Genomic DNA, 22,535 nt, shown 5'->3' with positions numbered 1-22,535 from the left:
CCTCTGAAGGGAAATAATACAATTTTAACTGAAGGCTGATGTATTGGCATGGGAGGGGACAGGTGCAGATTGGTCATGGAAAAGTCTAGGCTGAAACTTTGGAAAAGGAGTCTAGAGCAGTCAAATTTTTGAGTGTCAGGAAGAACAGGAACCTGGATGTGTCTTAAGATGAAGCCAGAGAAGTCCTTGAGGTGGTGTCCCAACAAGTCCAGGCATGGGGAGGGGAAAATAGCTTGTTCATGCTTTCTCTGGTGAATTTGAGTTCACATTTGTTTTCTTTTTTCTCATACTGTCTTTCTTGCCCTCCCATTGTGTTCTGTGAATGTTATATGTGAATTCTAAAAGGTAGTTTACCTTTTAGTATGCACAAGCATTGAGCTACACAAAAAGTTAAACATACATCATATAAAAGCAAGCAAGACTGGTTTTATTTGTACCTATTTTGCTCTATAGCCTTATAAGCTGTTAAGCTAAACCTTGGCAGGATCTGCTGCCAGTTTTTCCTTTTGTTTCTTCAGCAACAAACAAGTTGCTGGAACCTATTAATCTTGCTTTGAAGGACTGGGAGAATTGGAAAACAACCTCTGCTTTACTAGCAGCTAGTAGTCATTAAATACATGACAAATATTTTGTATTCAAGTAGAAGACTAATTTTACCATCAGTTTCAATCTTCTTCTCCTCTTGGTTATTCTGGTTCATGAATTCCTTAATTTTTGTACTTGTCTAGCTGTCCGGAGCTTTCCTGTGCATTTTTCATATTCACAGTGGATCCAGATAAAGAGAAATAAGTGATTTTCTCTCTTCTGTCTTGCTTCCCCTCCTGCTCCTATCAGTAGCTTTTCTTGTCCAGATTATGTGACTTCTCAAGAGACACAGGAAATGGTTCTGATGATAGTCTCCAATGAAATTTCCAAAATACTGATGCATGCTTGTTGTAGTCAGTTTACCTGTTTGGCAAGATTTTTTCCAAGATAGAAAAGGTCAGTTCCTGAGGTTACCCTCTGCTCTTATAAATTTAAATCAGAATGAGTCTATGAGTCTAGAAATAAGCATCGCTGTCTGGAAGTGGGAAAGAGAAAGCCTATGGCATGAGCTCAGGTTTTTTTGAAGTTGTTGGCACTAGTGAAGGCATTTTTGTCTTTTCAATCTAAAATGTATAAACAGTATTTGTATTTAGAGTGTGCTCAGATCATTCAACTTAAATGTACCCGTGATTCTTGTGAACATTAACTGTATGTAATGTTAGGGGCAATTAAATCTGAAGTTTTCAGAATATATTGCTAGTGATAACAGTCAGAGTGGGTGTAGTCTAATGTGCTCTTCAACATCTGTTCATATACTTGAGTTTCAAAAAAAAGACATCCAAATTTCAAAACACTGCCATTACCAAAGCATGCCTGAAAACTTCATATTTGTTTGAGAGTAAATATTTATCAAAGACGTATTTTAAAAAATATCTTTTTAGCCTTGCACTTTTGAGCTAAACTGAATTTCTCTTTTACCCAAACTATTATGATGATGACTTTTGTAATATTAATAGTAACAAAAAAAAGACTACTTGGGCAGTTCCACCTTCTGAAAACAATCTGGTGTGTGAGTATATGCACATCAGATCTTGAAAAAACTTGTATTGTGGAAAAGGTTGACGGGAGGAGAGTTTGAGCTAGAGTCTCAAGAACATCATGAGGTTCAACCTCAAATCATGAGGTTCAACCAGCTGGAATTCTGTAGTGTAAGTAATGTAAGTATTCCTATTTTTCCTAGTAATATTTGGAGCTTACAAATATGAGTCAAACTTGTTGTGATCCTTCTAAGAGCAAAGAAAACAAGAGATACAGAGAGCTTTCAGAGCATCCTAAAATAGTTTAAATTGGAAGGAACATCTGGAGCTTGTTCGGTCCAGTCTCCTGCTTAAAGCAGGGTGGGCTTCAATACTAGATCGGATTCCTCATGAGCAACCCCACCCTCATGGGAAGCGAAGAGGTGTGGTGGTTTGGTTTTTCTTTTCTTTTTTTCTCTCTTTTTTTTTTTTTTTTTTCCCCTCCTATATACTTAACCAGAATTTTTGCTGCTACTCCTCTGTTTCCTCTTGTCCTTCTCTGAGAATAGTCTGGCTATCTTCTCTATACTCCCTTCTCTCCCACACCCTTTTCTTTAGGTAGTTGAAGACTGCAGTTGGATTTCCCCCTTAGCCTTCTGCAGGCTTGTTATGGTGAAATAAAAGCCCTCAAAACCAAAAGTAGTTTAGAGAGGAGATATTGCTTTATTTGACGTCGGGTGCTAGGGGGAAAAACCCACAAATCTAGCACACCTTACCGGGGATATTCACCCATTATTTATACACAAAATATTCTCATAGTTCCGCCTACCTAATACATAACTCCACCTAGGCTTACCTATTCATTAGGATGACCGAATGGTCTTTTTGCACATGCGTATCAAATTTTGCTGCATTGGCAAAACACTTCTGCGCAGGCGTGAGTGTCTCGGTGGTCGTTTGGGTAAGGAGACCCTTCCTCACATTATCCTTTTAAGGTATTGAGTCATCTCAGGACAGTAAAAGTTTGCTGTAAGTTTGCCAACTTCTTGAAGATAATAGGGATGTTCTTTGAAGTAGCCATAACTCTATCCTAATTGGTATAGGAGTACATACTTGACGTATAGAAGAACCTTGAAGTGATTAACTACTTCTTGTTATTCCATCCTTGGTGTTTAACTACTTGTGGTTGTCTCCTCATTATCACTGTCTGTAACATCAGCTTAGTGACTAACTATTTTTACACAGTAAGAAAGTCAGTAATTAGCTATTTTCTCACACAGTAAGAAGGTTAGTAAGAAGCAATTGTTTTAGGAACAAAGCAGAGGCCTGTCTTTGGTAACAGGCTGAACAAACACAACACAGTTCCCTCAGACTCCTTTCATATATCCTGTGCTCCAGCTGCTGACCATTTTGGTGGCCTATCCCGGTATATCAATGTCTGTCCTGTACCGGGGAGCCAAAGCTGGACACAGTACTGCAGATGTGGTCTGTGAAATGCTGAACAGAGGAAGAATCACTTCCCTTGAGCTGATGGCTATGCTCTCGCCCAGGATAAAACTGGCGTTCATCACCACAAGGATGCAGTATCTGCCCAAGTTTGGCTTGTCTACTAAGTCCCTGGAAGGTTTTCTGCTAAGTTCCTTTCTATCCAGTCAGGCCTCCCACTATTTTTTTTGCATCAGATTTTAATTTTTTTTCCCCCAAGTGCAAAATTTTGCATTTGAGCTTCATGGAGCATTTGTCAGCCATTTCCTTGGTCCGTCTGGGTCCCTTTGAATGGTAGCCGTAAATTTTTGTGTTCTGACTGCTTCCCATGATTTGTTATTGTTCACATACTTGGGCACATACAGTGGGACAGTTTGTGCCTTTCAGGTTGCCAATGGCAGTATTGAACAGTATTGGCATTCCCTGTTTCCTAGGGAATACCAGCTGTAACTAGCCACCAGTTGGACTTTTTGTACTGCTTTGTACTGATCACACCGTTTGTGACTGGCAGTCCTGTTAATTTTCTGTCCAGATTGTAATCCATCTATCAAACCCAGCCCTCTCCAGCGTGGTTACAAGGATAATGTGAGAAATGCTTATCACTAGGCTTGCTATCACATGGGATTCTGCAAAGCAGGTCTTGGAACAAGCTGAAGTTTGCTCTCATGAGATGTAGAGCTGTAATTCTGATCACCTTAAACTTCTTCATTTTGTGCCTGCCATCAGCCTTTGACTTCACCACCAGCGTTTCTTTATTTATGACCACTATGACCTGTAAAGCACTTTCCTTAATTGGTTCATTGATGACCTGAAGCATTGTCTTTTTACTGCAATGTAACTTCTTGATTTCACATAGCATCTTACAGTATTTCAGAATAATTCATAAATAACTTGGTTTGCCAGAACATTATTTTTTTATTGTGGCAGTTCGTATATTTTTGTTGACCTGCAAAAACAGACAGAAGTTTGTATGACCATGAATTCCTCTTATCCATGGAGGCCAACCTAAGCATATGACGTATGTCCTCAAGAAAGGCTTAGCCTTTAAAAAGGCTTTTATCATTAGGTGATTGGTTTTCTTTTGCAATGATCTGACTGCTCTGCCGTTTAGCTTCCTTGGCAGCTGCAGATGGTGTGTGCTTAGGGGTAATTAAGGATCAAAGAACAAGTAATTCCAGTGAGTTTTTAATTGCTTTGGGTTAATTTCCCCATCTGGATGATCAAATAGTTTTGACAGATTGGATTAGACCAGAGTGGCTCTCTGTTTCTACCTACTTCCCACATGGTGGAGCCACTCAATTACTGTGTTTAAGTTTGCAATCAAACTACAAAATTTACTGGCATATAGAAGATAATCATCTAGGTAATTGAGAGAATTCACACATTAATTATTTTATGTGTAGCCATTTCAGGTTTGTAAGGTTTGCCTTTGAATGCACTTGAAACCAGCACTTACCAACCGTTATCTTAGAACTCTGCCTAACCATTGTCCAGAAAAACTCCTGCTGTTCACGGCGTGTTACAAATCATACTGTGTTTCAGTCTGTGCAGCTTCCTCCCTCGTGATTCTATATAATTTCGTTGTGTTAAATTTGATAAAGGATTGCAGGTGCTTTTATCTGTCATCTCTGCTCAAGTTTTTGCCAAATATATTCAGTTTCTATTAGGCTAGAGATTAGTACAGTTGATGTTTTCAAAGACTGACCAAGGGTTGCCTCCCAGCAAAGGCTTTTTTGGACTGTTTCATGTTGTTTAATAATTAAAGTGAATAGCTGAATTCTGTGAAAATTCCTAGTAAAGTGCAAAGTAGTGAGATTAAGGCTGATATCTTTGACTGACATGAAATTTTACTTGTGAATTAGGTTAAACCAAACATCTCAAATTGAATTTGTTCATCTGAATTGCATAAACAAATAGTTCTGCTAGGGGAGATTCATTCAGATAACCTTTTTTTTCATGTCTTGCTATCACAAAGCATGAAAGCACAAGCTAATAACAGATGAAACTGAGACCAAGCTACGTGTACCAGAAGGGCTGCACGCAAGGGTTCTGTGGTATATGAAACTCTTAATTTCCGAATTAGAACTTCGTGTTCCGGGAACCTGCTCTCCAGGAGAACATGCTGAATAAAAGCAAAATTTACTTCTGGCTGCCTGTGGAAATAAAGCCACTAAATATTGTGGAGGGGTATTTAGAACATTCAATTTTAAGAAAACGAAAACATCTCTGATTATGATTTCTATGAAGCAAGCATTGCAGCAAATGTTTTAATGAGTCTCTGCTCTTTGTAGGTATGGTTCCTGAGAAGAAAGGACTGGGTGCTTCTGTAAAAGATTTAACTCCAAGGTAAACATTTGTCTTTTCATTGTCTGTTGAATATTCTATTTAATAATTCTGTGCAGTTCTTAGTAAATGCAGACAACTTCCTCTATGGCTAGTTCTTGATGTTTCGGCTAAATGACCTCTTATATCCTCTTATAAGTAGGAAAGTTGAGGTTTAGGTTTCAACAACTTGCCAAAGGTCTCATTGTTGGTATATGCAGATGATGATGCAGGGTTCTTGGATTGCTCTCTTGGTTTCTAGCGCTTGCACTGCCTTGCATCGTATAGAAATGTATGGCTTATGTTTGCAGGCTCTTCAGCATCGCTTCTTGAGAAAACTCCCGGGAAGTGATTCCAACTGGGCTGATTACTTTTTTGACTTAAGTTAATTTGTCCGTAAATGTATGAGTTGGCATGCCTTGGAAAAATATTTAATTTCAAGCTGGAATATATTAAGATGTGATAGCTGTATTCAAGTTTCTACAATACGCAAAGCAAAGCAGGCCCACTGTGATATGCTGGCTGTTGTCACTGAGGTATCATTTTACTCCATGATGCCTTGAGTCACCAAGCTTCGGTTTCTTATTTTGCATCAAAATCTCCTGTGAATGTGTAACCTTGGGCTAGTTACATGCAGTCGTATAATATACTGTGGCTTGTGAACAAGTGGAATGGGACTTATCTTCTGGAATGCTCCACAAAACTTGCTGCCTTTCTTCCCATGTGTGTTTGGAATGTTCTGGTTCATGAGTGGAAGGTGTGCAGCCTAGAACGTGTTGGCTGTCAGGAGTGTCTGCTGGAGGGGGCATCCTCCCTCTCTGCCTTCCTTTGTGGTCCAGGAGTCCAAAGAGTAGATGGAAATGGTTAGGACATTGGGGAAGGGAGAAGACAGTAATAATGTAGATGCAAGGGGTTAACTTTGTTGTGGGGACAGAGCTGACTTTCACTGTCTGGGATTGCAACCCAGCTGGAAGTCAAGCAAGAACTATAGGTGTCGATGGTGGAGAGCCAGGCCTGAGATTGTCAGATGTATGGTCCCCATGAAAATGGATAGAGAAAGGTATCACTTTTCTGGGGTTGGATGGGTAAGTTTCTTCTTGGCAAGTGGAAGGGCATACAAACAATTAGCATTTGAAGGCTTTTTGTTTATTACCTTACCCTGGATTTATTACAAGGTTTGGGCAGCTTGGGAACATAGGAATGTAAAATCTTGATTTGGGGAGATGAAGGGATCTGTGTTTTGTTGTATGTGCATGGAATCTATAACTTTTGGAAGCCATCCTGGCTATTTAATGCTTTTGTCTGGAGTCAGGATTTTAATCATCTTGTTAGGAAGGTTCATATGCTGCGAAGAGCATGCACGTGCTTTTTAAGTAAAACCAATGCCATATAACTTTAGCTACAGTGTGCTGACTATCAATCAGGACTGTTGTTATTTTAATAGTCTTCTCGATATTACTAGCTCTGGACTTATCTCTTCAAAAAATAATAAATAATGTATTCGGCTTGTAAATTCGTGATGGAAGCTCTGCTTGAAAACTGCTAGTTAAATATATTTTGGTATGCCCAAAGAAAGTATATGTTGTTTTTTCTGTATTGTATTTTTCCTTTTACAGTTATGACTGGTTCCAAACGGATAGTTCGATCACCGTTGTCATATATACTAAGCAGAAGGTCAGTGAATTTTATGAAACGGAGAATTACAAGATCCAGTTGTGATCCAGCTTGAATTCTGGGAGAACTTTATTAAAATGGTTCTTTTTCCTGTCCTATGAAAGGATATGAATGCAGAGTTGGTGATAGTTGACTGTCAAGACAAACGATTAAGGGGAGAGATCATCGTGGGTGACCACTCATATCTTGTCGAAGTTGGTAGGTACTGTAATTTGCAGTTGAAAGTACTGAACTTTTATTCTACGTTATTAAAACCTTCTCATCAGACCATATGCATTTTACATATATCAATTAATATTTTATTCTTCTTTCATTAGAGATGATTGCTTTAAAGTATCTTGATGTAAAGGAATTGCATTGTTTATCGACTCATATCTTCATTTGTTTAGTATGTACTTATTTTTTTACATGTAGAATAAAGCGTAGTAAGAAATTGATGTAAAATTTGTGTAAAATTTTTCTTCAAATTTGTTTTCGATGGTTATTAAAATGTCCTTATTCAAAAAGGGCAAGTGGAATGATTTATCTAAATGCAGATTGGTAGCTTTACATGAGTCATTGTTAAAAATAATGGGAAAAATTGTCCCTTTCTTCATGTTATGTATTAAGCCTGCAGAAGTCACGAGTGAAATTTCAGGGACAGATAAAGAGGCATAGGGTTCTAGGTTCATTAGTTTACTCAGTATCCCTAGCCTTAAACTGTATGTATATATGACAAGTAGAATGCAATTTTGTTTTTGCTTAACATGGAGTTTGTTTCTCTTTATTTCAGACTTGGATCATGCAGTTCAAGAAGACGTGGCTGGTAAGTTCTGTCTCTTGCAGCACTTCTCTATCTCTTCTAATATCAGAATGTGGAACTTCAGTTTTGCTTACCACCAGGTTCTGACACAATCAAATCAAACCATAACATTGAATAATACTTTGTTGTTTTTTTTTTAATTGTGGCACTTGAGCTTGTGAAAGTAGTAAGTTGATGGTGCTCTTATCCCTCTGAGTATGACTAAATGTCAAAATAAGTTAGTTCTATTGTGTGTTTTGTAAACTGTTCTTTGCTTAGACTTGGATTTTCTTGGATTTAATTATTCATTCAAATGGTCTTGGAAAAAAAGGAAGTAGTATATAGTGATAGTTACTGATTTCCAGTAAATGAGGACTCTAAATTAATGAGCATTCTTTTTGACCAGAAGGGTTGTGAAGTGTTTCACAGTGTATTTAGTAAATAAAACATATTGATTATGCATATTAAGGTAGTGCTTGGTGTCTTAAATGCACTGTAAAACATTATAAAGAGATAGCTGAAAGTACATTTCGTTTGATGTTTTAATTAAACAGATTAATTCCATATGTCTTGAGAAATGAGTAGTACTTCTAAAATTTCATTATAATGGAGGAGTAAAATATCTTGTGCAAAATGTAACTAAAAGTAACGGTGTGAAACCTCTCCTCTTTTAGTAAATATTGCTGAAAAAGTTGGGAAAATAGAGATTATCTTAAAGAAAAAGGATAATGTTCATTGGAAAATGCTGGGACAGCCCTTGGAGAGTCATAATACATTTATCAAACGCACGGACAGAGGTAAGCGTTTCAGCAGTTTCATGGCCATGTTACCAGCTGTTTTAAGACTTTTTGGAGCTTGTTAGTTATGTTTAGTTTCTCCTAGGATTTTCTTTTTCTGTGTTCATACCTTCATTTCTTTCAGGAACGTTGTTGAAAGCTGCTCAGGAATTCTCCTTGAAAGGGTTCAGCTTAGAGGTGTTTTTTGGCTTTGCTTTGGTTTGTTGGTTTGTTTTGTCTCGCAGTGGAATTGGAGGTCTTCCAGGCTTCTGGAAAGACTGCAAGAACCTAATAGGGGAAGGTGAAGACTGCTTGAGTATTGTTGCGTGTCATGGCTACCCGTAGATAGGTACTACATATCTTTTCTGTCCACGTGAAAACCTCAGTAGACCCTGAGGAAATAGTGCATGGAATTGTATCAATTGTTATATGCTTAGCAGCAGTGAAGGAACAAAAACCTCCACTTCCAATTGTTACTATAGGTGTAATAACATCTTTCAATGCTGTAATGTTGTTCCAGCGCGCCGCATCTTTGTAACTTGAGCTATGATTAAATAAGGGACTTCAAGCAATGTGTAGGTATCAAAGCCAGCTCTGAATAAGCTGAAGCAGTAGATGTTTATACATGAGTTCATTTTGTGGTAATAGAATAGTATGAACTTGATGCAGCACCAAAGTGTATTACCTTGATCAGTGTGGTGCTTTTTTTTGTATTTACAACTAAATTAAAAATTTCTGCACAATTACATTTTATAATATAAGCATGCTGCTGATATTATTGCAGCTGTCCAGTTTCTTAATAGCCCCTCTTGGCCCTCTGTCTAATAATGCTCAAGAGTTGACTGTTTGATGTTAGTCTGCCTTATTATGTGTGAAAGCAAAATTGTACATTTTTAAGAGCTGATTAAATGTTGATCACCATGTTGTGCACCTCTTATTGGCTCTCAGTTATGCTACCTTGGCCTTTTAAAGTTGAGAGATTGCTGTGGTACAAAAAGGAAGACTGACTGCTTAAAAGCACATATCTTTAGCTACCTTTAGCTTACGTAGAATGTAATTTTCCTTACGAGAGTTTCAGAAACTGTCGTCATCCACATTAATATTAGATTTTTCAATATAATCCTCTATTTAATGGGATACAGCCTGGACTAATTGCTCGCTTTTTCTCTCCTCATCACTTTTGATGATTATGGAAAACAAAATGAGAAAATAACCTGAAAGAAGAAGAGGTGTAGAATATAGTGGCTTTGTAGATCATTTGCAAATGAGGAAGGTAAGGATGATTGGATGCAATTGACAAAAATCCAAGTTGAGCATTTGTAACCAATGCTTCCTAGATGATTATTCTGCAGGTTTTTTTAAGAAGTCAGTCTTCAGTGTAGCATTTGTCCTGTTATGCAGGGAAGTGTTACAGGTATTGGATAACTTTGTTCTGTAGCGCTGTCTGACTTCATAACAGTTTAAACTGAATCTCCAGAAAACTTAAGTTAAAGGGCTTGCTGAGCCTGAGTTTCTTCAATTCCCTGATTACAAAGGTTACGAATCATGGCTGAAAAGAGCAGGTGGAACAGCTGGCTTGAGGTATATTGTGATTTGAGTGTCAGCAGCAGAAGCAGTACCAGTGTTGAAATAGTTCCTTATGAGTGCTGCTTTGCTTCCAAGACCGAAACTGGCTAGTTAAAGCTATTTTATAGCTTTATATCTGGCTATATTTCTATGCAGCACTATATATAGCGTAGCACAGATGCATTGCCTTAAATATTCTGATTTTTTTTCACTTGGATTTATGTATCTTCCACTGCTTACTCTCAGCGTTACCTTTTATTGCCTGTGAGTATGTGAGTCTTGTTTGAAACCAGAGTAACTGATAATTTCCACTTCTTGAAAGTACATGAAAATCTGGGAACAGATTGGAAAGTAGTTATGTTATCATGTTATACCTGGTTTTTGTTTATTTCATTCAGGTTGTATGTATTTGTAGTTTTTCGGTAAGCTACTGACACTTTCTAATCATTTTACTCAGAATGTTTCCACACTTCCAGTTTGGTGGAAAGGTTATTCTGAGGCTGTGAACAGCAAGAGCTTATGGGAGCACTGATGTTTAATCCCTTGGGGTTTTCTTGTCTTTGAGTTTTTCTGTAGTATTTCCTTGTGTATTGATCATTTCAAACATTTTCATTGTATTAAAAGTACAGAAGAAGGGCTGAAAAACAGAGAGGATTGACACTTGAAAATTATAGTTGATTTTATGTTGTTGTTATTACTTGTCCATGTGACAGCATTCATGAATGACAGTTTGTAAAGGGGTGGGGGGTGACTACCACCACCACCACCCCGAGTCCCCAGGCTTTTTAGTTATTTAATCTTTATTTTTACAACAGCTAATTCTAAGTTGTACAAAAAAGTGATGAAGCTCTTCTTCAGACACAATGACCTAATGCAGAGATGATACTGGAAGCCTAGGATAACATTATGCTATGAAGAGGTAATTATCATAAGCCCCTGCTTTTTTCCCCCTAAGTTGGGAAAGTCTTACTCCCAGATGAATTGCCTGTGGACTCTCAAATTCCTGCAGAGTTTAGACTATCTGGCCAGCGCATCTGTTAGTTGAGAAAAAAGAACAAAATTGTGGCATTTCTTCAAAGTTGAGGGGATTTTTTAAAAATTTTAATATAATTTCAGGGAACTACACTGTATCTTGGGATGCAGTAGAATATTCAATACTGCTTCTGCTCCTTAAGAAGGATTGAGTGCTTAGTTTTCTGGAGGAATAATTGTACCCACCAGTATTGCATAGGAAGCACAATTCAATATAATTAGTTTGTCAGTGTAGGGAAGTTGGTGACATTACTCCTAGCTAGCTGTTAGGAAATTGGTCATCAGGAAGCATAAACAAAAACTAATGGTCGTAATGCCAGCACCCTGTGAAATTTAAATTCAGTATTAAAAAAAGAAGGTAGAACTTTCTCATTTAAAAAAAACCCAAAAACCACCACCACACAGTGCAGTGATAGAGTGCAGTTTTTCTTGTAGGTATTAAGACACGATTTCCTTGTATGTGCCTTTTCTGGGAAATAAGATATGGAAACCCACTCATGAGGGAATAGGTTGTGATCACCACTGCATATCATGCTTCTATATCAAGCTGGAATTGCAGCCAAGTCTTGGAGGTGACAGGCAAGCACTGTAATCCTGTTACATAGACCTGCACTTTAACAAAGATTGTTTAAAAAGACAGCAACCGGAAAAAATATTTAAAAATTAATTTTTGCTGTGGAATTCTTTAAAAAAAAAAAAATTGAACTTGAATTTCAGCTATCTTTGTTCATATTAGCTGGTAAAAACATATCTTTTGACTTTGATTTTTCTGTATTAGTGTGCTGGTTGTTTTACAGAAAAAATGAATTCTGCCAAATTAAAAAAAAAACGAACACAAGATCTTCACCACTGACCACTTGAATAAAGCTTCATTGTTGAGTACAAATTTGCTCGTGGTGTCCCTTCAAAAGACTTCTTGGTCTTCAGATAAGGAAACATTGCATGTGCATAAGAAGTATTTCTGTGTATCTAAGGCTTTCTTTTTTTTTTTTTTTGACTTGTGGATAGCTGTTCAGCTTTAGTTGTGGTCAACAGAAAGTGAAACTTTGAAATATTTGAATTAATCACAATTTTTTACATATTTTCTGGTTTCTTAGCTTTAGTCAATAGAATAAGCAACTGATGTTGGCGCTGTATGTGATAATACCAGATATCTTTGTCTTGAAATTTGTTTCTACGCAGTAAAAATGAAATTTAAGGGAAAAACTAAGTACTTGGCATGCAGTTTGGAAAATGTTTTAGGACCATGTATATAAAAGCAGTAGCCCTATGCAAGTGAAAAATGACATGTTAGTAGGGGTGACTTACAGAGGTGGGGGTGGTGTATCTTTTCCCATGGAGAATAAACTTTACTTCTTCCTTCTGAAAGTGATTCTGAACTTCTGCTCGGGCCCGTGTTTTGGAAACTAACCTAATTACCAACTTCTGGTCTCCTAAAGAGTGTGCAACTATTGGCGGATGCTTAGACAGTTCAGTAAAGAATCAAGGTGATGTTTCCTCTGAGGACTGAAATGGGATCTAAATTAATAGCTTCATGCAGTTGTTTTAGTACACGTTAAGTGGAAGATCATAGACTTTTTTCTGTTGGAGGTAACAGAAGGGAGCAGAATGCTGCTGTGGCACTTAAGGTGTGTAAGCCAGACTTATGCTGTGACAGCGTGCTATTTGCCATGGAACCAGGGTAAGTTTAGAAGGCATTGATTCAGTGGAAGCTTTTATTTTGGGATGGGAGGGAAACCATCTGGGAAGAGCATGGCTGACCTCTTCAGACAAGAGGAGCTAGCTTGTGAAATCAAGTAATTAACTGAAGCATTTGAGGGTATTGGTAAGTTGATGGTCAGCATTAAGGGTTTGGGGTTGTCTTGACTCCAAGACAGGGCTGCTGCCAGGAGTGATTGGCAGCCCACCTTCCTTCAGCTGTGTGGTCTAATCGCCGTTATGTTGGCACTAAAATTACTTGAGGGTCTATAATTAAGTAACCTGAACAAAATAAGGATTCACTTTCAGCTGTCTGATGGATGCTGTTGGGTGGTACTCACGTGCTGGGGGTGGAGTGGAACTCCTCCATGAGAGACGGAGGGGCAGTGGAGGGATGCGGCTTTTATGCTTTGAAACTCCACATCCCAATCAAACCGGCTAACGTTGCTGCCATAGCATTGCTGGGATTATGTCTAACAAGAAAGAAGAAATCAGAATTGTCACTGAAGTCTTATCACTGAAGAAAAGCATGAAACATCATTCAAGGAAAAATTCTTAAATTAAAATCCCTTTCATAACGAGGAAGAATGCCGTCAGCAAAAGGATGATACTCTCCAGAAGGTATCATTACCTGTGCAGCAGTTTTGTTAGTAAAACTCATTTTGTATGCATATGAATCAAGGTGCTGTAGTTCTTGATTCCAGCAGAGGAGGAAGCTCAGTTTAGAGAGTGATGTCTGTAGCCTGTCATTGTACTGGGTTTACGTAGCAAGGTTTTTGGGGGGGGGGACGCTGCAGGAGTGGCTTCTCTGAGAAGAGATCAGCAGACTCATGTCTGCAGAAAGTTTGGTCAAACGTAACCTCCTCCCTAATTACATTCTCTAATTTGAAAATTAGGAATTGCTCCTGGGCGCTTGCATCATGCTCCAAAATTGAGAGCAGCGCCTTTTGCTTATGTATAGTAGCAAATTGTATGTCTTTGGCATCTGATGGTTAACTTGGCTTCATGGGCTGCTGAAAGCACCTGTTCTCCTTCAGCTTGCTACTAGAGCCTGGTGTTTTCTGCATTGCCAATTGTTTTTGCTTGCAGCTCCAAATTTTATTGGGACTGCTGATAATGACCTAATTTTATTTTCTATAGCAAAGAGGACAACCTGAACTAGGCATTTGCTTAGACCTAGAAAGGTCCCTGTTTTCAAAAATTGGATTGAGTGAATTGGGACAAAAGTTCTGTATGGCAAATTAAAAAGAAAAAGGGGGAGGTAAAGGTTAGTTCGTTACATGTGGAAAAGGTTGAAATAAGTCAGGTTGGAAAGGTCAGAAAATTGTTAGGAAACAGTGAATCAGTTGATGAATCAGTTTTTTAACTTCTCTCTCCACTCTGAAATATCTGGAAGATTATTAGCTGATCAGTATTGTGGGACATATTACCAACCTCCCGTATCCTTTCAAGTAATTCTTAAGTCTGCAGAACTGCAGCAATCTTTGCATACTTGTTTGTATACTGTACTTTGCAATCTTAGTATGTATTGCTTTTCAAAAGAATGGTAGAAAAACAAATGACGACAAACTTATTTTATAAAATTTCTTTTATATAGCTGCTGGAGAGCTGCTGATGTTTTGCTTTACTTCAAGATTGATATGAAGTGGAATTATTGCCTTTCATTTTTCAGGGCTGTAGGCATTCTTTTGGTACATCTGAAATGTGCTTATTCAAACTAAGCAGTTTGTAGGATGTTAGATGGAAGACATGAGAAAATATTAATGAAGAAAAATTTATTCCATGTCAGAGGCTTTCCATCATGTCTCTGCAGGCATTTATAGTGGATAACTCACTGGTAGGTATTTGAATAATTTAAGAAAACAAGTGTATGCAGAAAAATGCCATGGCCACCTACTGTGGCAATAGTAGTATGTAATGAATTTGATGCTAATTTGGTCCATGCACAAATGGCATGTGTAGCTGAGATTTAGTAACATGAGCATGTATTTCCAGGAATAACTGTATTTAGATACTTGACCCTTTTATCATAGTTTATTTATACCCTTGGAAATAAAGCCAATTATAAAGAAGCATGTCTGAGCTGGAACTTCTTGCTTAAACCCTTAATTTTTAAACATTTTGTGGATAAATATTGTTTGTTTGAAAGCTTTTTTTCTGTTTAAAATTCTTTTGTTTCTGTTGGCATTGAATAGACAGGCTGTGATCCTGTACTTATTGAAGGAAGGGAATGTTAAGTGATGGCTGTTCCTTCAGGCAGCAATTGACTGTAGTATCGCAGAGCACTCTTAACAAGTCTCCAGCTGTCTTAACTCTTTTGCTTGGGTTTTTAATCCAAAATATCTGGGAATAGCAGAATGTTTGGGGTAATAATGCTGCAATAAGGAAACTGCAGTACAGATAGGTTACTTGTAAAATGATAATTCATTAGATGAAACTACGGAAATACTCAAAGTGGTCCTTAAGTGACTCTTAGAGAAGACTGGAGAAGGAGAATGGACAGCCTAGTTTACTGAGACCCTCTCAAGTTCTTTTTGTTTGTTTGGTTGGTTGGTTTTGTGGTTTTTTTTTTTTTTAACTTTTTTTTTTTTTTAAGTCCAGCAATTGGTGGCTGTTCTCAAACTGTAGCCCTAGTTAAGAATAAAATTCAGTCAGCTTTACTGACCTGGGCATCCCTTTAGTGGTGCTGTTGGAGATAAGAGCAAGGAAGCAATGGCAGTGGTCACTTGGGCTGCAGCAATGCCTAGAATTTCCTTTACGTTTTGTCTTGTGTTTAATGAAGACGGCACTGGAAACTTGCCCTCTGTAAGGCAAGACTTGGTTAAGAAGAGGAGATGTGTTGACTCAAGAAAGAATTTTGTGTCACTTCAGGAGTTAGGTCCTGTACAAGTCATGTATGCTTTTACAGATTTTCTGGTAGTCCATTCCTGTTCAAAAGAGAATCGGTGTGTGACTAAAGTCAGGAAATAAAGAAGCATCTGCTAGTGCAGTGGCAAAATACAGAAGATCGAGGTGCTTCTACTTGTAACTCTTAAGACCTAAAGAAAGATTAGAATCATAGACTTAGTTGAAAGGGACCTCTGGAAGTCATCTGGTCTAACCTTCTGCTCAAAGCTGTCCAGTCAAGGTCTGAGTATCTCCAAGGACAGAGACTCTCAGGGCAGCCTGCCCCAGTGCTTGACCAGACCATCTTCATGGTGATGCCTAGTTGGGATTTCACGAGTTGCAGCTTGTGTCCTTTGCATCTCATCCTGTTTTGTAAGTAGCTCAGCTAGTGACTTGAGTATTTTTTTAATAACATGAGAAAAAGAAGGGAGAAGAAACGTCATTTCACTAAAATAGCTTCAGTGCAGGAAGTGTCATTAGAAGGGTGTCATGCTCAAGTATTCTTATATATGAACCTGTCAAATTTTGAGAGGCTTTATGTGAAAATACTCACTTATGTGAAAATACTCAATTATAAATTTTACATTGAAAATGGTAAATGGCATGGTTGGATTATTGTAGGTAAAAGGCTCCTTCTCTGCCTTTTTTTTTTTTTGGCTTGTTTTGGAATTAGGAAGTTTAGACAGTGCTGTTCATGGGATTTTGTTGCTTGCTTCCTTTCTTTGTTTTACATTTTATTCTTTGGAAGCTCAGCCCAGCAATATCTTATAGCCCATGAAACTTAGCTTGAGTTACAGACCTGTTTAGGCAGCATGGTACTATCTTCACGCTGATACTTCAGGTTAGAAATTTATCAGTGCTGAAACAAAGGCTTGGCTGAAAAATGCTCTTCTAAAGGTAGAAGAGGAAAAATGACTCCTGGTCATCTTCAATTTACACCTCTGGTTTTGTATCTAGATTTCTACAATATGCTGTCGCTTGCCTTATGCAGCAGTTGTTATTCTCATCTCTATTTTAGGAAAGCTGAGACACTTGTTCCCAAGTAGTCAAATACTACCCTATTGGCAATGGGAAGAGGCCTATGCCAGTTAATAGAATATTATAGTTGAGAGCTGAGGAATACCTTCCAATATTTGGCATTTATTGCCAAATTAACCTTGGTAAGCATGTTTCTTTCCAGAATGAAAGCTACTAAGCTTCTTCCTTGCTGCTTTACCCCTAGTTATGTTCTGTGGCCTGTGTCTGTAATCAGCAGGGCATAGCCCTCTATTTTGTTGTGTTTTCAAATCCTCTCTTAGATGGCAAAGTGATGTAACAATGCAGATTACATAGCTCAGGATGGCTGCGGAGTTAAAACGAGTGCGGGTCTGGCCAGCCTTGCACCAAGTGCTTTGCCACAGAGACCACTTCCAGTAAAAGTGATGGGTTCTTGTCCCTGTCGTAGCAGAGGCAGAGTAAACGGCTTATTTTGCTCTGAGCCTATCGTGGGTATAGGGAAAACACAGTACTTCAAGCTTCCGTAAGGTATTGGTGAAACTGTTAGAATTTTTCCCCTTTGTCCCTGAACAATGCTAAATATTCTGGGGTGTTCCTTCCCTTTTTCCCACTGTCTGTGTTTGGTTTTGGGGTTTTTTTTAATCCCCATCACTAATAGGAATGTACAAGGGTTTGGGGTTTTTTTTTTATAGTTATTCTGATTAGTGGTGTTCTTTGCCTACTTTCTTTCTCAGCTTCTTGAAAATTTTTGGTGGAAAAGCAGACCTTGCATAGTGACTTAATATTTTTTTTAATTTTAATGCTTTCCTTTTTTTAGTTACCTTTTGCCCGGCACAGATTGAAAAGCACTGTATTTGAAACCCATGACCTTGCTTCCAAAACTGCTGTATCAAAAAAAATATTTATGCTGTACGTATGACTCTGCAGTTGATTTAAGTAAGCATATGAACATAGAACTGGAGTTCATAATTTCTAGTTAGCCAAAAGGCTCCAATTCATGCCTAAAATACTTATTGATTGAAGTGTACGTTGCTGATGTAGGCACAGATGTTCGTTTCATTTTATGTCGCGTGTGAGCATGTAAAGTATTGGTACTGTGTACCTGAAAAATTGTGCAAAGCTGTATTGGAAATCGTCGTTGTGCTAATAGCAGTGAAAGCACAACTGTGTGGGGTGGTCAGGCCAATAATTATCTGGGCTGCTGGGTGGGTTTAGGTGATCTGTTACTGAGGCCTATGGTGCTGTGCCAAGCTTATGTTTCATCTGCGTCACCCAAGCTGGCTTTACTCTGTATATGTGTATTCATGCTGTCGTCGTATGGTGAGTTTAGTGCAGATGCAATGTAATACAAGGAGTTCTGCTTTCTACTAGTTTTTGGTCGTTTTCTATTTCTTCCCCAGGCTCACAGATTCACTCTGTTATAAGCCTAATGTAAGGCTATAAATGAGTCCTTAGTCCAAAATTAGAAAAATAATCATAAGTAATGATACAAGAAGCATCTGTTTATAGTCTTTTTATAACTGTATATAGTGAAATACATACCTTTATCTCTTATTAAAAGATGTATAAGAATGGAAAAACAGATTGAGACTTAAGTGACAAGTAAACACATGTTTTTAGGACTCTTCTACAGAAAATGCAAGTTGGTTTCTAAGACGGAAGTTACCCATGACACCAAGCTCTTTTGCTTAATGTTGCCTAAGAGCACACATCTCCACGTTCCCACTGGACAACATGTTTACCTCAAAAAAAACATTGCAGGTAAGAAAAATTGAGAATATAGCCAAGGCGATATTAGCACAATTCCCTTTTCATAGTCTTGGGAGAACGCCGAGTCCATGACCATTCATGTCCTGGTTGTAGTTAGAAAGTCTCTGCTTCCAGGATCACAATCAGTGCTTAATAATGAACTGACTGGATTAATATTGCTGGAAAGCTAACTGTCGAGGTGGCTGGCATTTACTGTTGACCACCTTAGCTCTTCTTTCAGCTCTCCCTTTAAATCATTTTCTCTAGTGAAGTAGTGATGTTTGTCTTTGAAGGAGGGGAAGCTCATTGTATCTGTGTTATATATGATTAGTTGGTTCCTTTTAGCTTGCAGCTTTGTTGGCATGTGGAGGGTAATGTTGCAGTTTTGCCTTTTTTTTTTTTTTTATTTCTTCAATTTATAGCGGTTGTGGCAACACTGCTTTACACTCCAGTTGCACGATATTAATGATAACATGAGTTTGTTAGAGGGATACATCTTAAAAAGCATTGTTTAAACACTATTCACAATTTTGTGAAAGACAAACTTCAAAAAATAAAATGAGAGATTAAAGAAATATCCATTTTATTTTTTTAAGGCTAATTTTAAAAATTTGCATATTAATGCTTATGTTTATTATGTACTTGCATTGCACTATGCATGGTAGAGAGATTTCTCAGAAGAATTTTTAAATATTTAATTGCGAACTGTTTTGTCCTCATCCTCCTCCCTACCTAATTCTTTGCTGGTGTCCAACTCTTCTATTCTTTTTTCTATCTCTATACCATAGCTTTTTAAATTGATAGTGGAAGAAAATATAATCATGAGGTACTAAAAATCTGCTATTTCAGTTTATCAAAAATCAAGCGTAGTCCTTGAAATTAAATGCAAATGTTTAGTTTTTTCATGTTCGTTGGGGATGACTCTAGATCTTTTCTTCCAGTGTTTTGAATTGCTAAGTGGTGTAGAAATAATATACAGTACAGTGGCCTGAAGATTTTAATTGGAAGTAGAGGGCTACTGAGAATAAGAACTGGTGCAGTGGAAAGTAACATACTTGCTTAAAAACATGCAATGGTCTTATTTTTTCAGGATATGCAGATTATTTGGTTACTCATTGTTTACTTTGATATTTGATTGCACTAAATTTGTTGGATATAGAGTACTTTTTTGTATTACTTCAGCTTCTTTTTTTGTCTTGTGTCTAGGGACAGAGGTAGTAAAACCATACACACCTGTATTGCCTTTTTTGCCACTGGATTTCAAAGAACCATTTAGCCATGATGGTGCACATATATATTTAATGATTAAAATTTATTCCTGTGGACTGTTCACACAGGCACTTGACCACCTACAAATTGGTAAGTATATGTTGGGGGGTTTCGTGTTTGGTTTTGCAGCAATTGCTTTATCTTTTCAGATTCACTGTCTGGGTATTGTGATGATGTTCTTGTTTAACTACTTATAAATCAGGACATGCTTACAGCTTTTTAAATCTTCTTCTCCATGCCCCAAATGTACAGGCTTATCCTCAGTGTAACTAGGAGTTGTCCATTACGTAAAGCTCTGCTGACTGATAGTTCATATGTGTCAGCTGTATCAGGCACAGTAGTTGATTCCTGTGTATTTGATTGTATGTGTTCTTAGAACAACTTTTTGCACTTCGGAATAAAGAAAGCTAGGTCTACTTTAGAGACTTAAGATGCACTTCCTTTTCTGTTCCAGATACAAGGCAGATTTTTAACAATGACTTCACAAATGTTTGTGTACTCATATAGTGTAAAACCCATGAGAACATGACATTGTAACTGAACATCTGTTCTTTTAACAAGAATGATCCGTGTGTGAAATGTATAGTACCCGTCTGAAAGAAACTCTAATACTATGAAGATGAAGGCAATATGAAAGGGGCTTTTAAAAATCAGAATACTAACTAGTTTGTTTTCATCTCGTTAACATTTATCATTCTATTTTTTATTTTTTTTATAAAGGAGACTATATTTCTGTCAGCAATCCTGAGGGTAACTTCAAGAAGTCACAGGTTCAAACTTTAGAAGACCTCTTTTTATTGGCAGCGGGCACCGGCTTCACACCAATGGTTAAACTGCTCAATTTTGCTCTGACTGAAGTTAGTTGCCTCCGGTATGTACAGTTCTTATGATTTAAACTCAAGCTAGAATAATCCATAGGAAGGATGACACATAATAGGCAAGCTTCAGTGTTAATAAACAATTTTAAAAAAATTTAATAGATGGTATGAAAGCATTTTTCTTCGGCTTGTGCCAAAAGCTGGCATGCTGTAGGGAAGAGTCTCTCAGAGACTTAGGGAACTTAAATGTATTTGGTTATTGGCTACCATCAGAAAAATGGATTGATTTGCATTTTGGATTTTAGGCGTGGTACAAATGAGCTCACCAAATAGAAAATCTGAGGGTTTTTTTAGAACTAGCTTTGCATTTGAGCGCCTGTTTTTGTATTGAAGTATTTCAATGTAGATACTGTTTTTCAGACTGAGGAGGTTTACAACTGTTTAGTTACGGCTTCTCTTTAATCCATTAGAATAGCTACCATATTATATTGTTTTCACCTGCTAAGCAACAGTAACGCGTTTTTACCAGATGAGTTCTGGTTTTCATGAAAGTGCAACTTATGTAAGCATAGCATTAAGTATATTCAAATGCATAAAAAGTTTGGATTGCATATGCATTCTGTACACTGCTTGTAAAAAAAAAAAAAAAAAAAAAAAAAAAAAAACCAACAAAAAACTGAAAACCAAAAAAAAAACCAACAAAAAAAAAAAAAAAAAACAAAACAAAAAAAAAAGGGGGGTGGGGGAAGTATTACTCGTTGTTGTTCAAGTGAACAATACGTTTTGGCCCCTTATGTCCTTCAGAACCCCAGAACTAGTACTTTTGCTTGAGGTGATTGTCCATTTATAACTGTAAATATAAGTTAAACTGCGACATTGAGCGTAAAGAGTCTCAACTGAAGAGAGCACAGAATAGCTCAACTTTAAAAGGAAATGCAAAGAGTTACTGAAGGGGCACACTTCGATAGAGATGAAGTGTACCTGCATTACTTTTAGCAAAAGTTTGCTGTTAGAATCATGGCTTGCAGAATTTCTTAGCAGATTACACTTTTGTTGATGTGTACAAAATTGTGTAATTTGGGAGACTACAAAAATGAAAAATATGCCTGACTGTATTTTCTTTAAAGCTGTTGCAGAGGACAGTTCAACAGACTTGCTACTGCTTTCCTGTACCTTTGAATTCAGACTTTTGTAATGGAGATTAATTTCTATTACTGGATTTTACTCAATATAAGCACAGGATGTTTTTGTTCATTATGTCTTTATGAAACACATTTTGAAACAACATAGAAAGATTAATTGGACACTAATCTTCATAGTAAAGCTAAAAAGGATTACATGTACTGCAGAAATCTGGTCCTAGAAAAAAAAAAACAAACCCAGACGTTATTCTTATATTGTTTATTGTCCAGCGATTATATATAATCTTATTTTGTGAGCAGAGAGACTGTGTACTGTTTGGCTCTTTCAAAGTGTCATGTGTTGTCAGTAGTGAATAAGAGGTGGCTGACTGGCTTTGTGAATCCAAAAAGATAAATCTATCATCTGACAAAATGCTTGGGAAGCACTACTAAGTGAATTTGGAATAAAATTTTTTTTTCTTCTTCTTGAAGGGGGAAACTAGTGTGTCAGGTAAAGATAGTTGTGATAACATGAAAGCAAAACTAAGGAGAGCATAGTAAAAGATGCAAATCTTGCCATGTTGTCCATAACCAGAATAAACAGAGTAGATGTGCGTGAAAGACGACTACTGCACAGATAGTGCTTGTATCTACGCTGTGCTTGAAAGATGACCAGAGGGGCTTATTGTAACTCTCTTCAGTGCAATTTCTTATGGGGGAACTCAATGCTCACAGTTAGCTTAGGATGCAGCAACATCTGTTTTCTTACCAGTCGAAGTAAATTAATTTTTCCTTCTTGCCACAGCAGCTTGTTAAGCGCT

General features: G+C 37.5%; 1 protein-coding gene across 2 annotated transcripts in view; it reads left to right on the top strand.

Moving 5' to 3' along the window:
• The window catches only part of CYB5R4 (cytochrome b5 reductase 4), a 40,308-nt gene that overhangs the window by 11,253 nt on the left and 6,520 nt on the right, over positions 1-22,535 (top strand). For both annotated transcript variants that reach the window (XM_074581252.1, XM_074581251.1), the window contains 8 exons: positions 5,318-5,372; positions 6,965-7,022; positions 7,127-7,220; positions 7,795-7,827; positions 8,478-8,600; positions 18,378-18,518; positions 19,713-19,865; positions 20,496-20,646. In XM_074581252.1, coding sequence (XP_074437353.1) covers positions 5,318-5,372; positions 6,965-7,022; positions 7,127-7,220; positions 7,795-7,827; positions 8,478-8,600; positions 18,378-18,518; positions 19,713-19,865; positions 20,496-20,646 — 808 coding nt within the window. The remainder of the gene's footprint in view (positions 1-5,317; positions 5,373-6,964; positions 7,023-7,126; positions 7,221-7,794; positions 7,828-8,477; positions 8,601-18,377; positions 18,519-19,712; positions 19,866-20,495; positions 20,647-22,535) is intronic.

This window comes from Larus michahellis, chromosome 3 (assembly GCF_964199755.1).
Source record: "Larus michahellis chromosome 3, bLarMic1.1, whole genome shotgun sequence".
Lineage (NCBI taxonomy): Eukaryota > Metazoa > Chordata > Aves > Charadriiformes > Laridae > Larus > Larus michahellis.
Note: the sequence above shows the minus strand (reverse complement) of the source record. Positions and strands in the feature narration are given on the sequence as shown.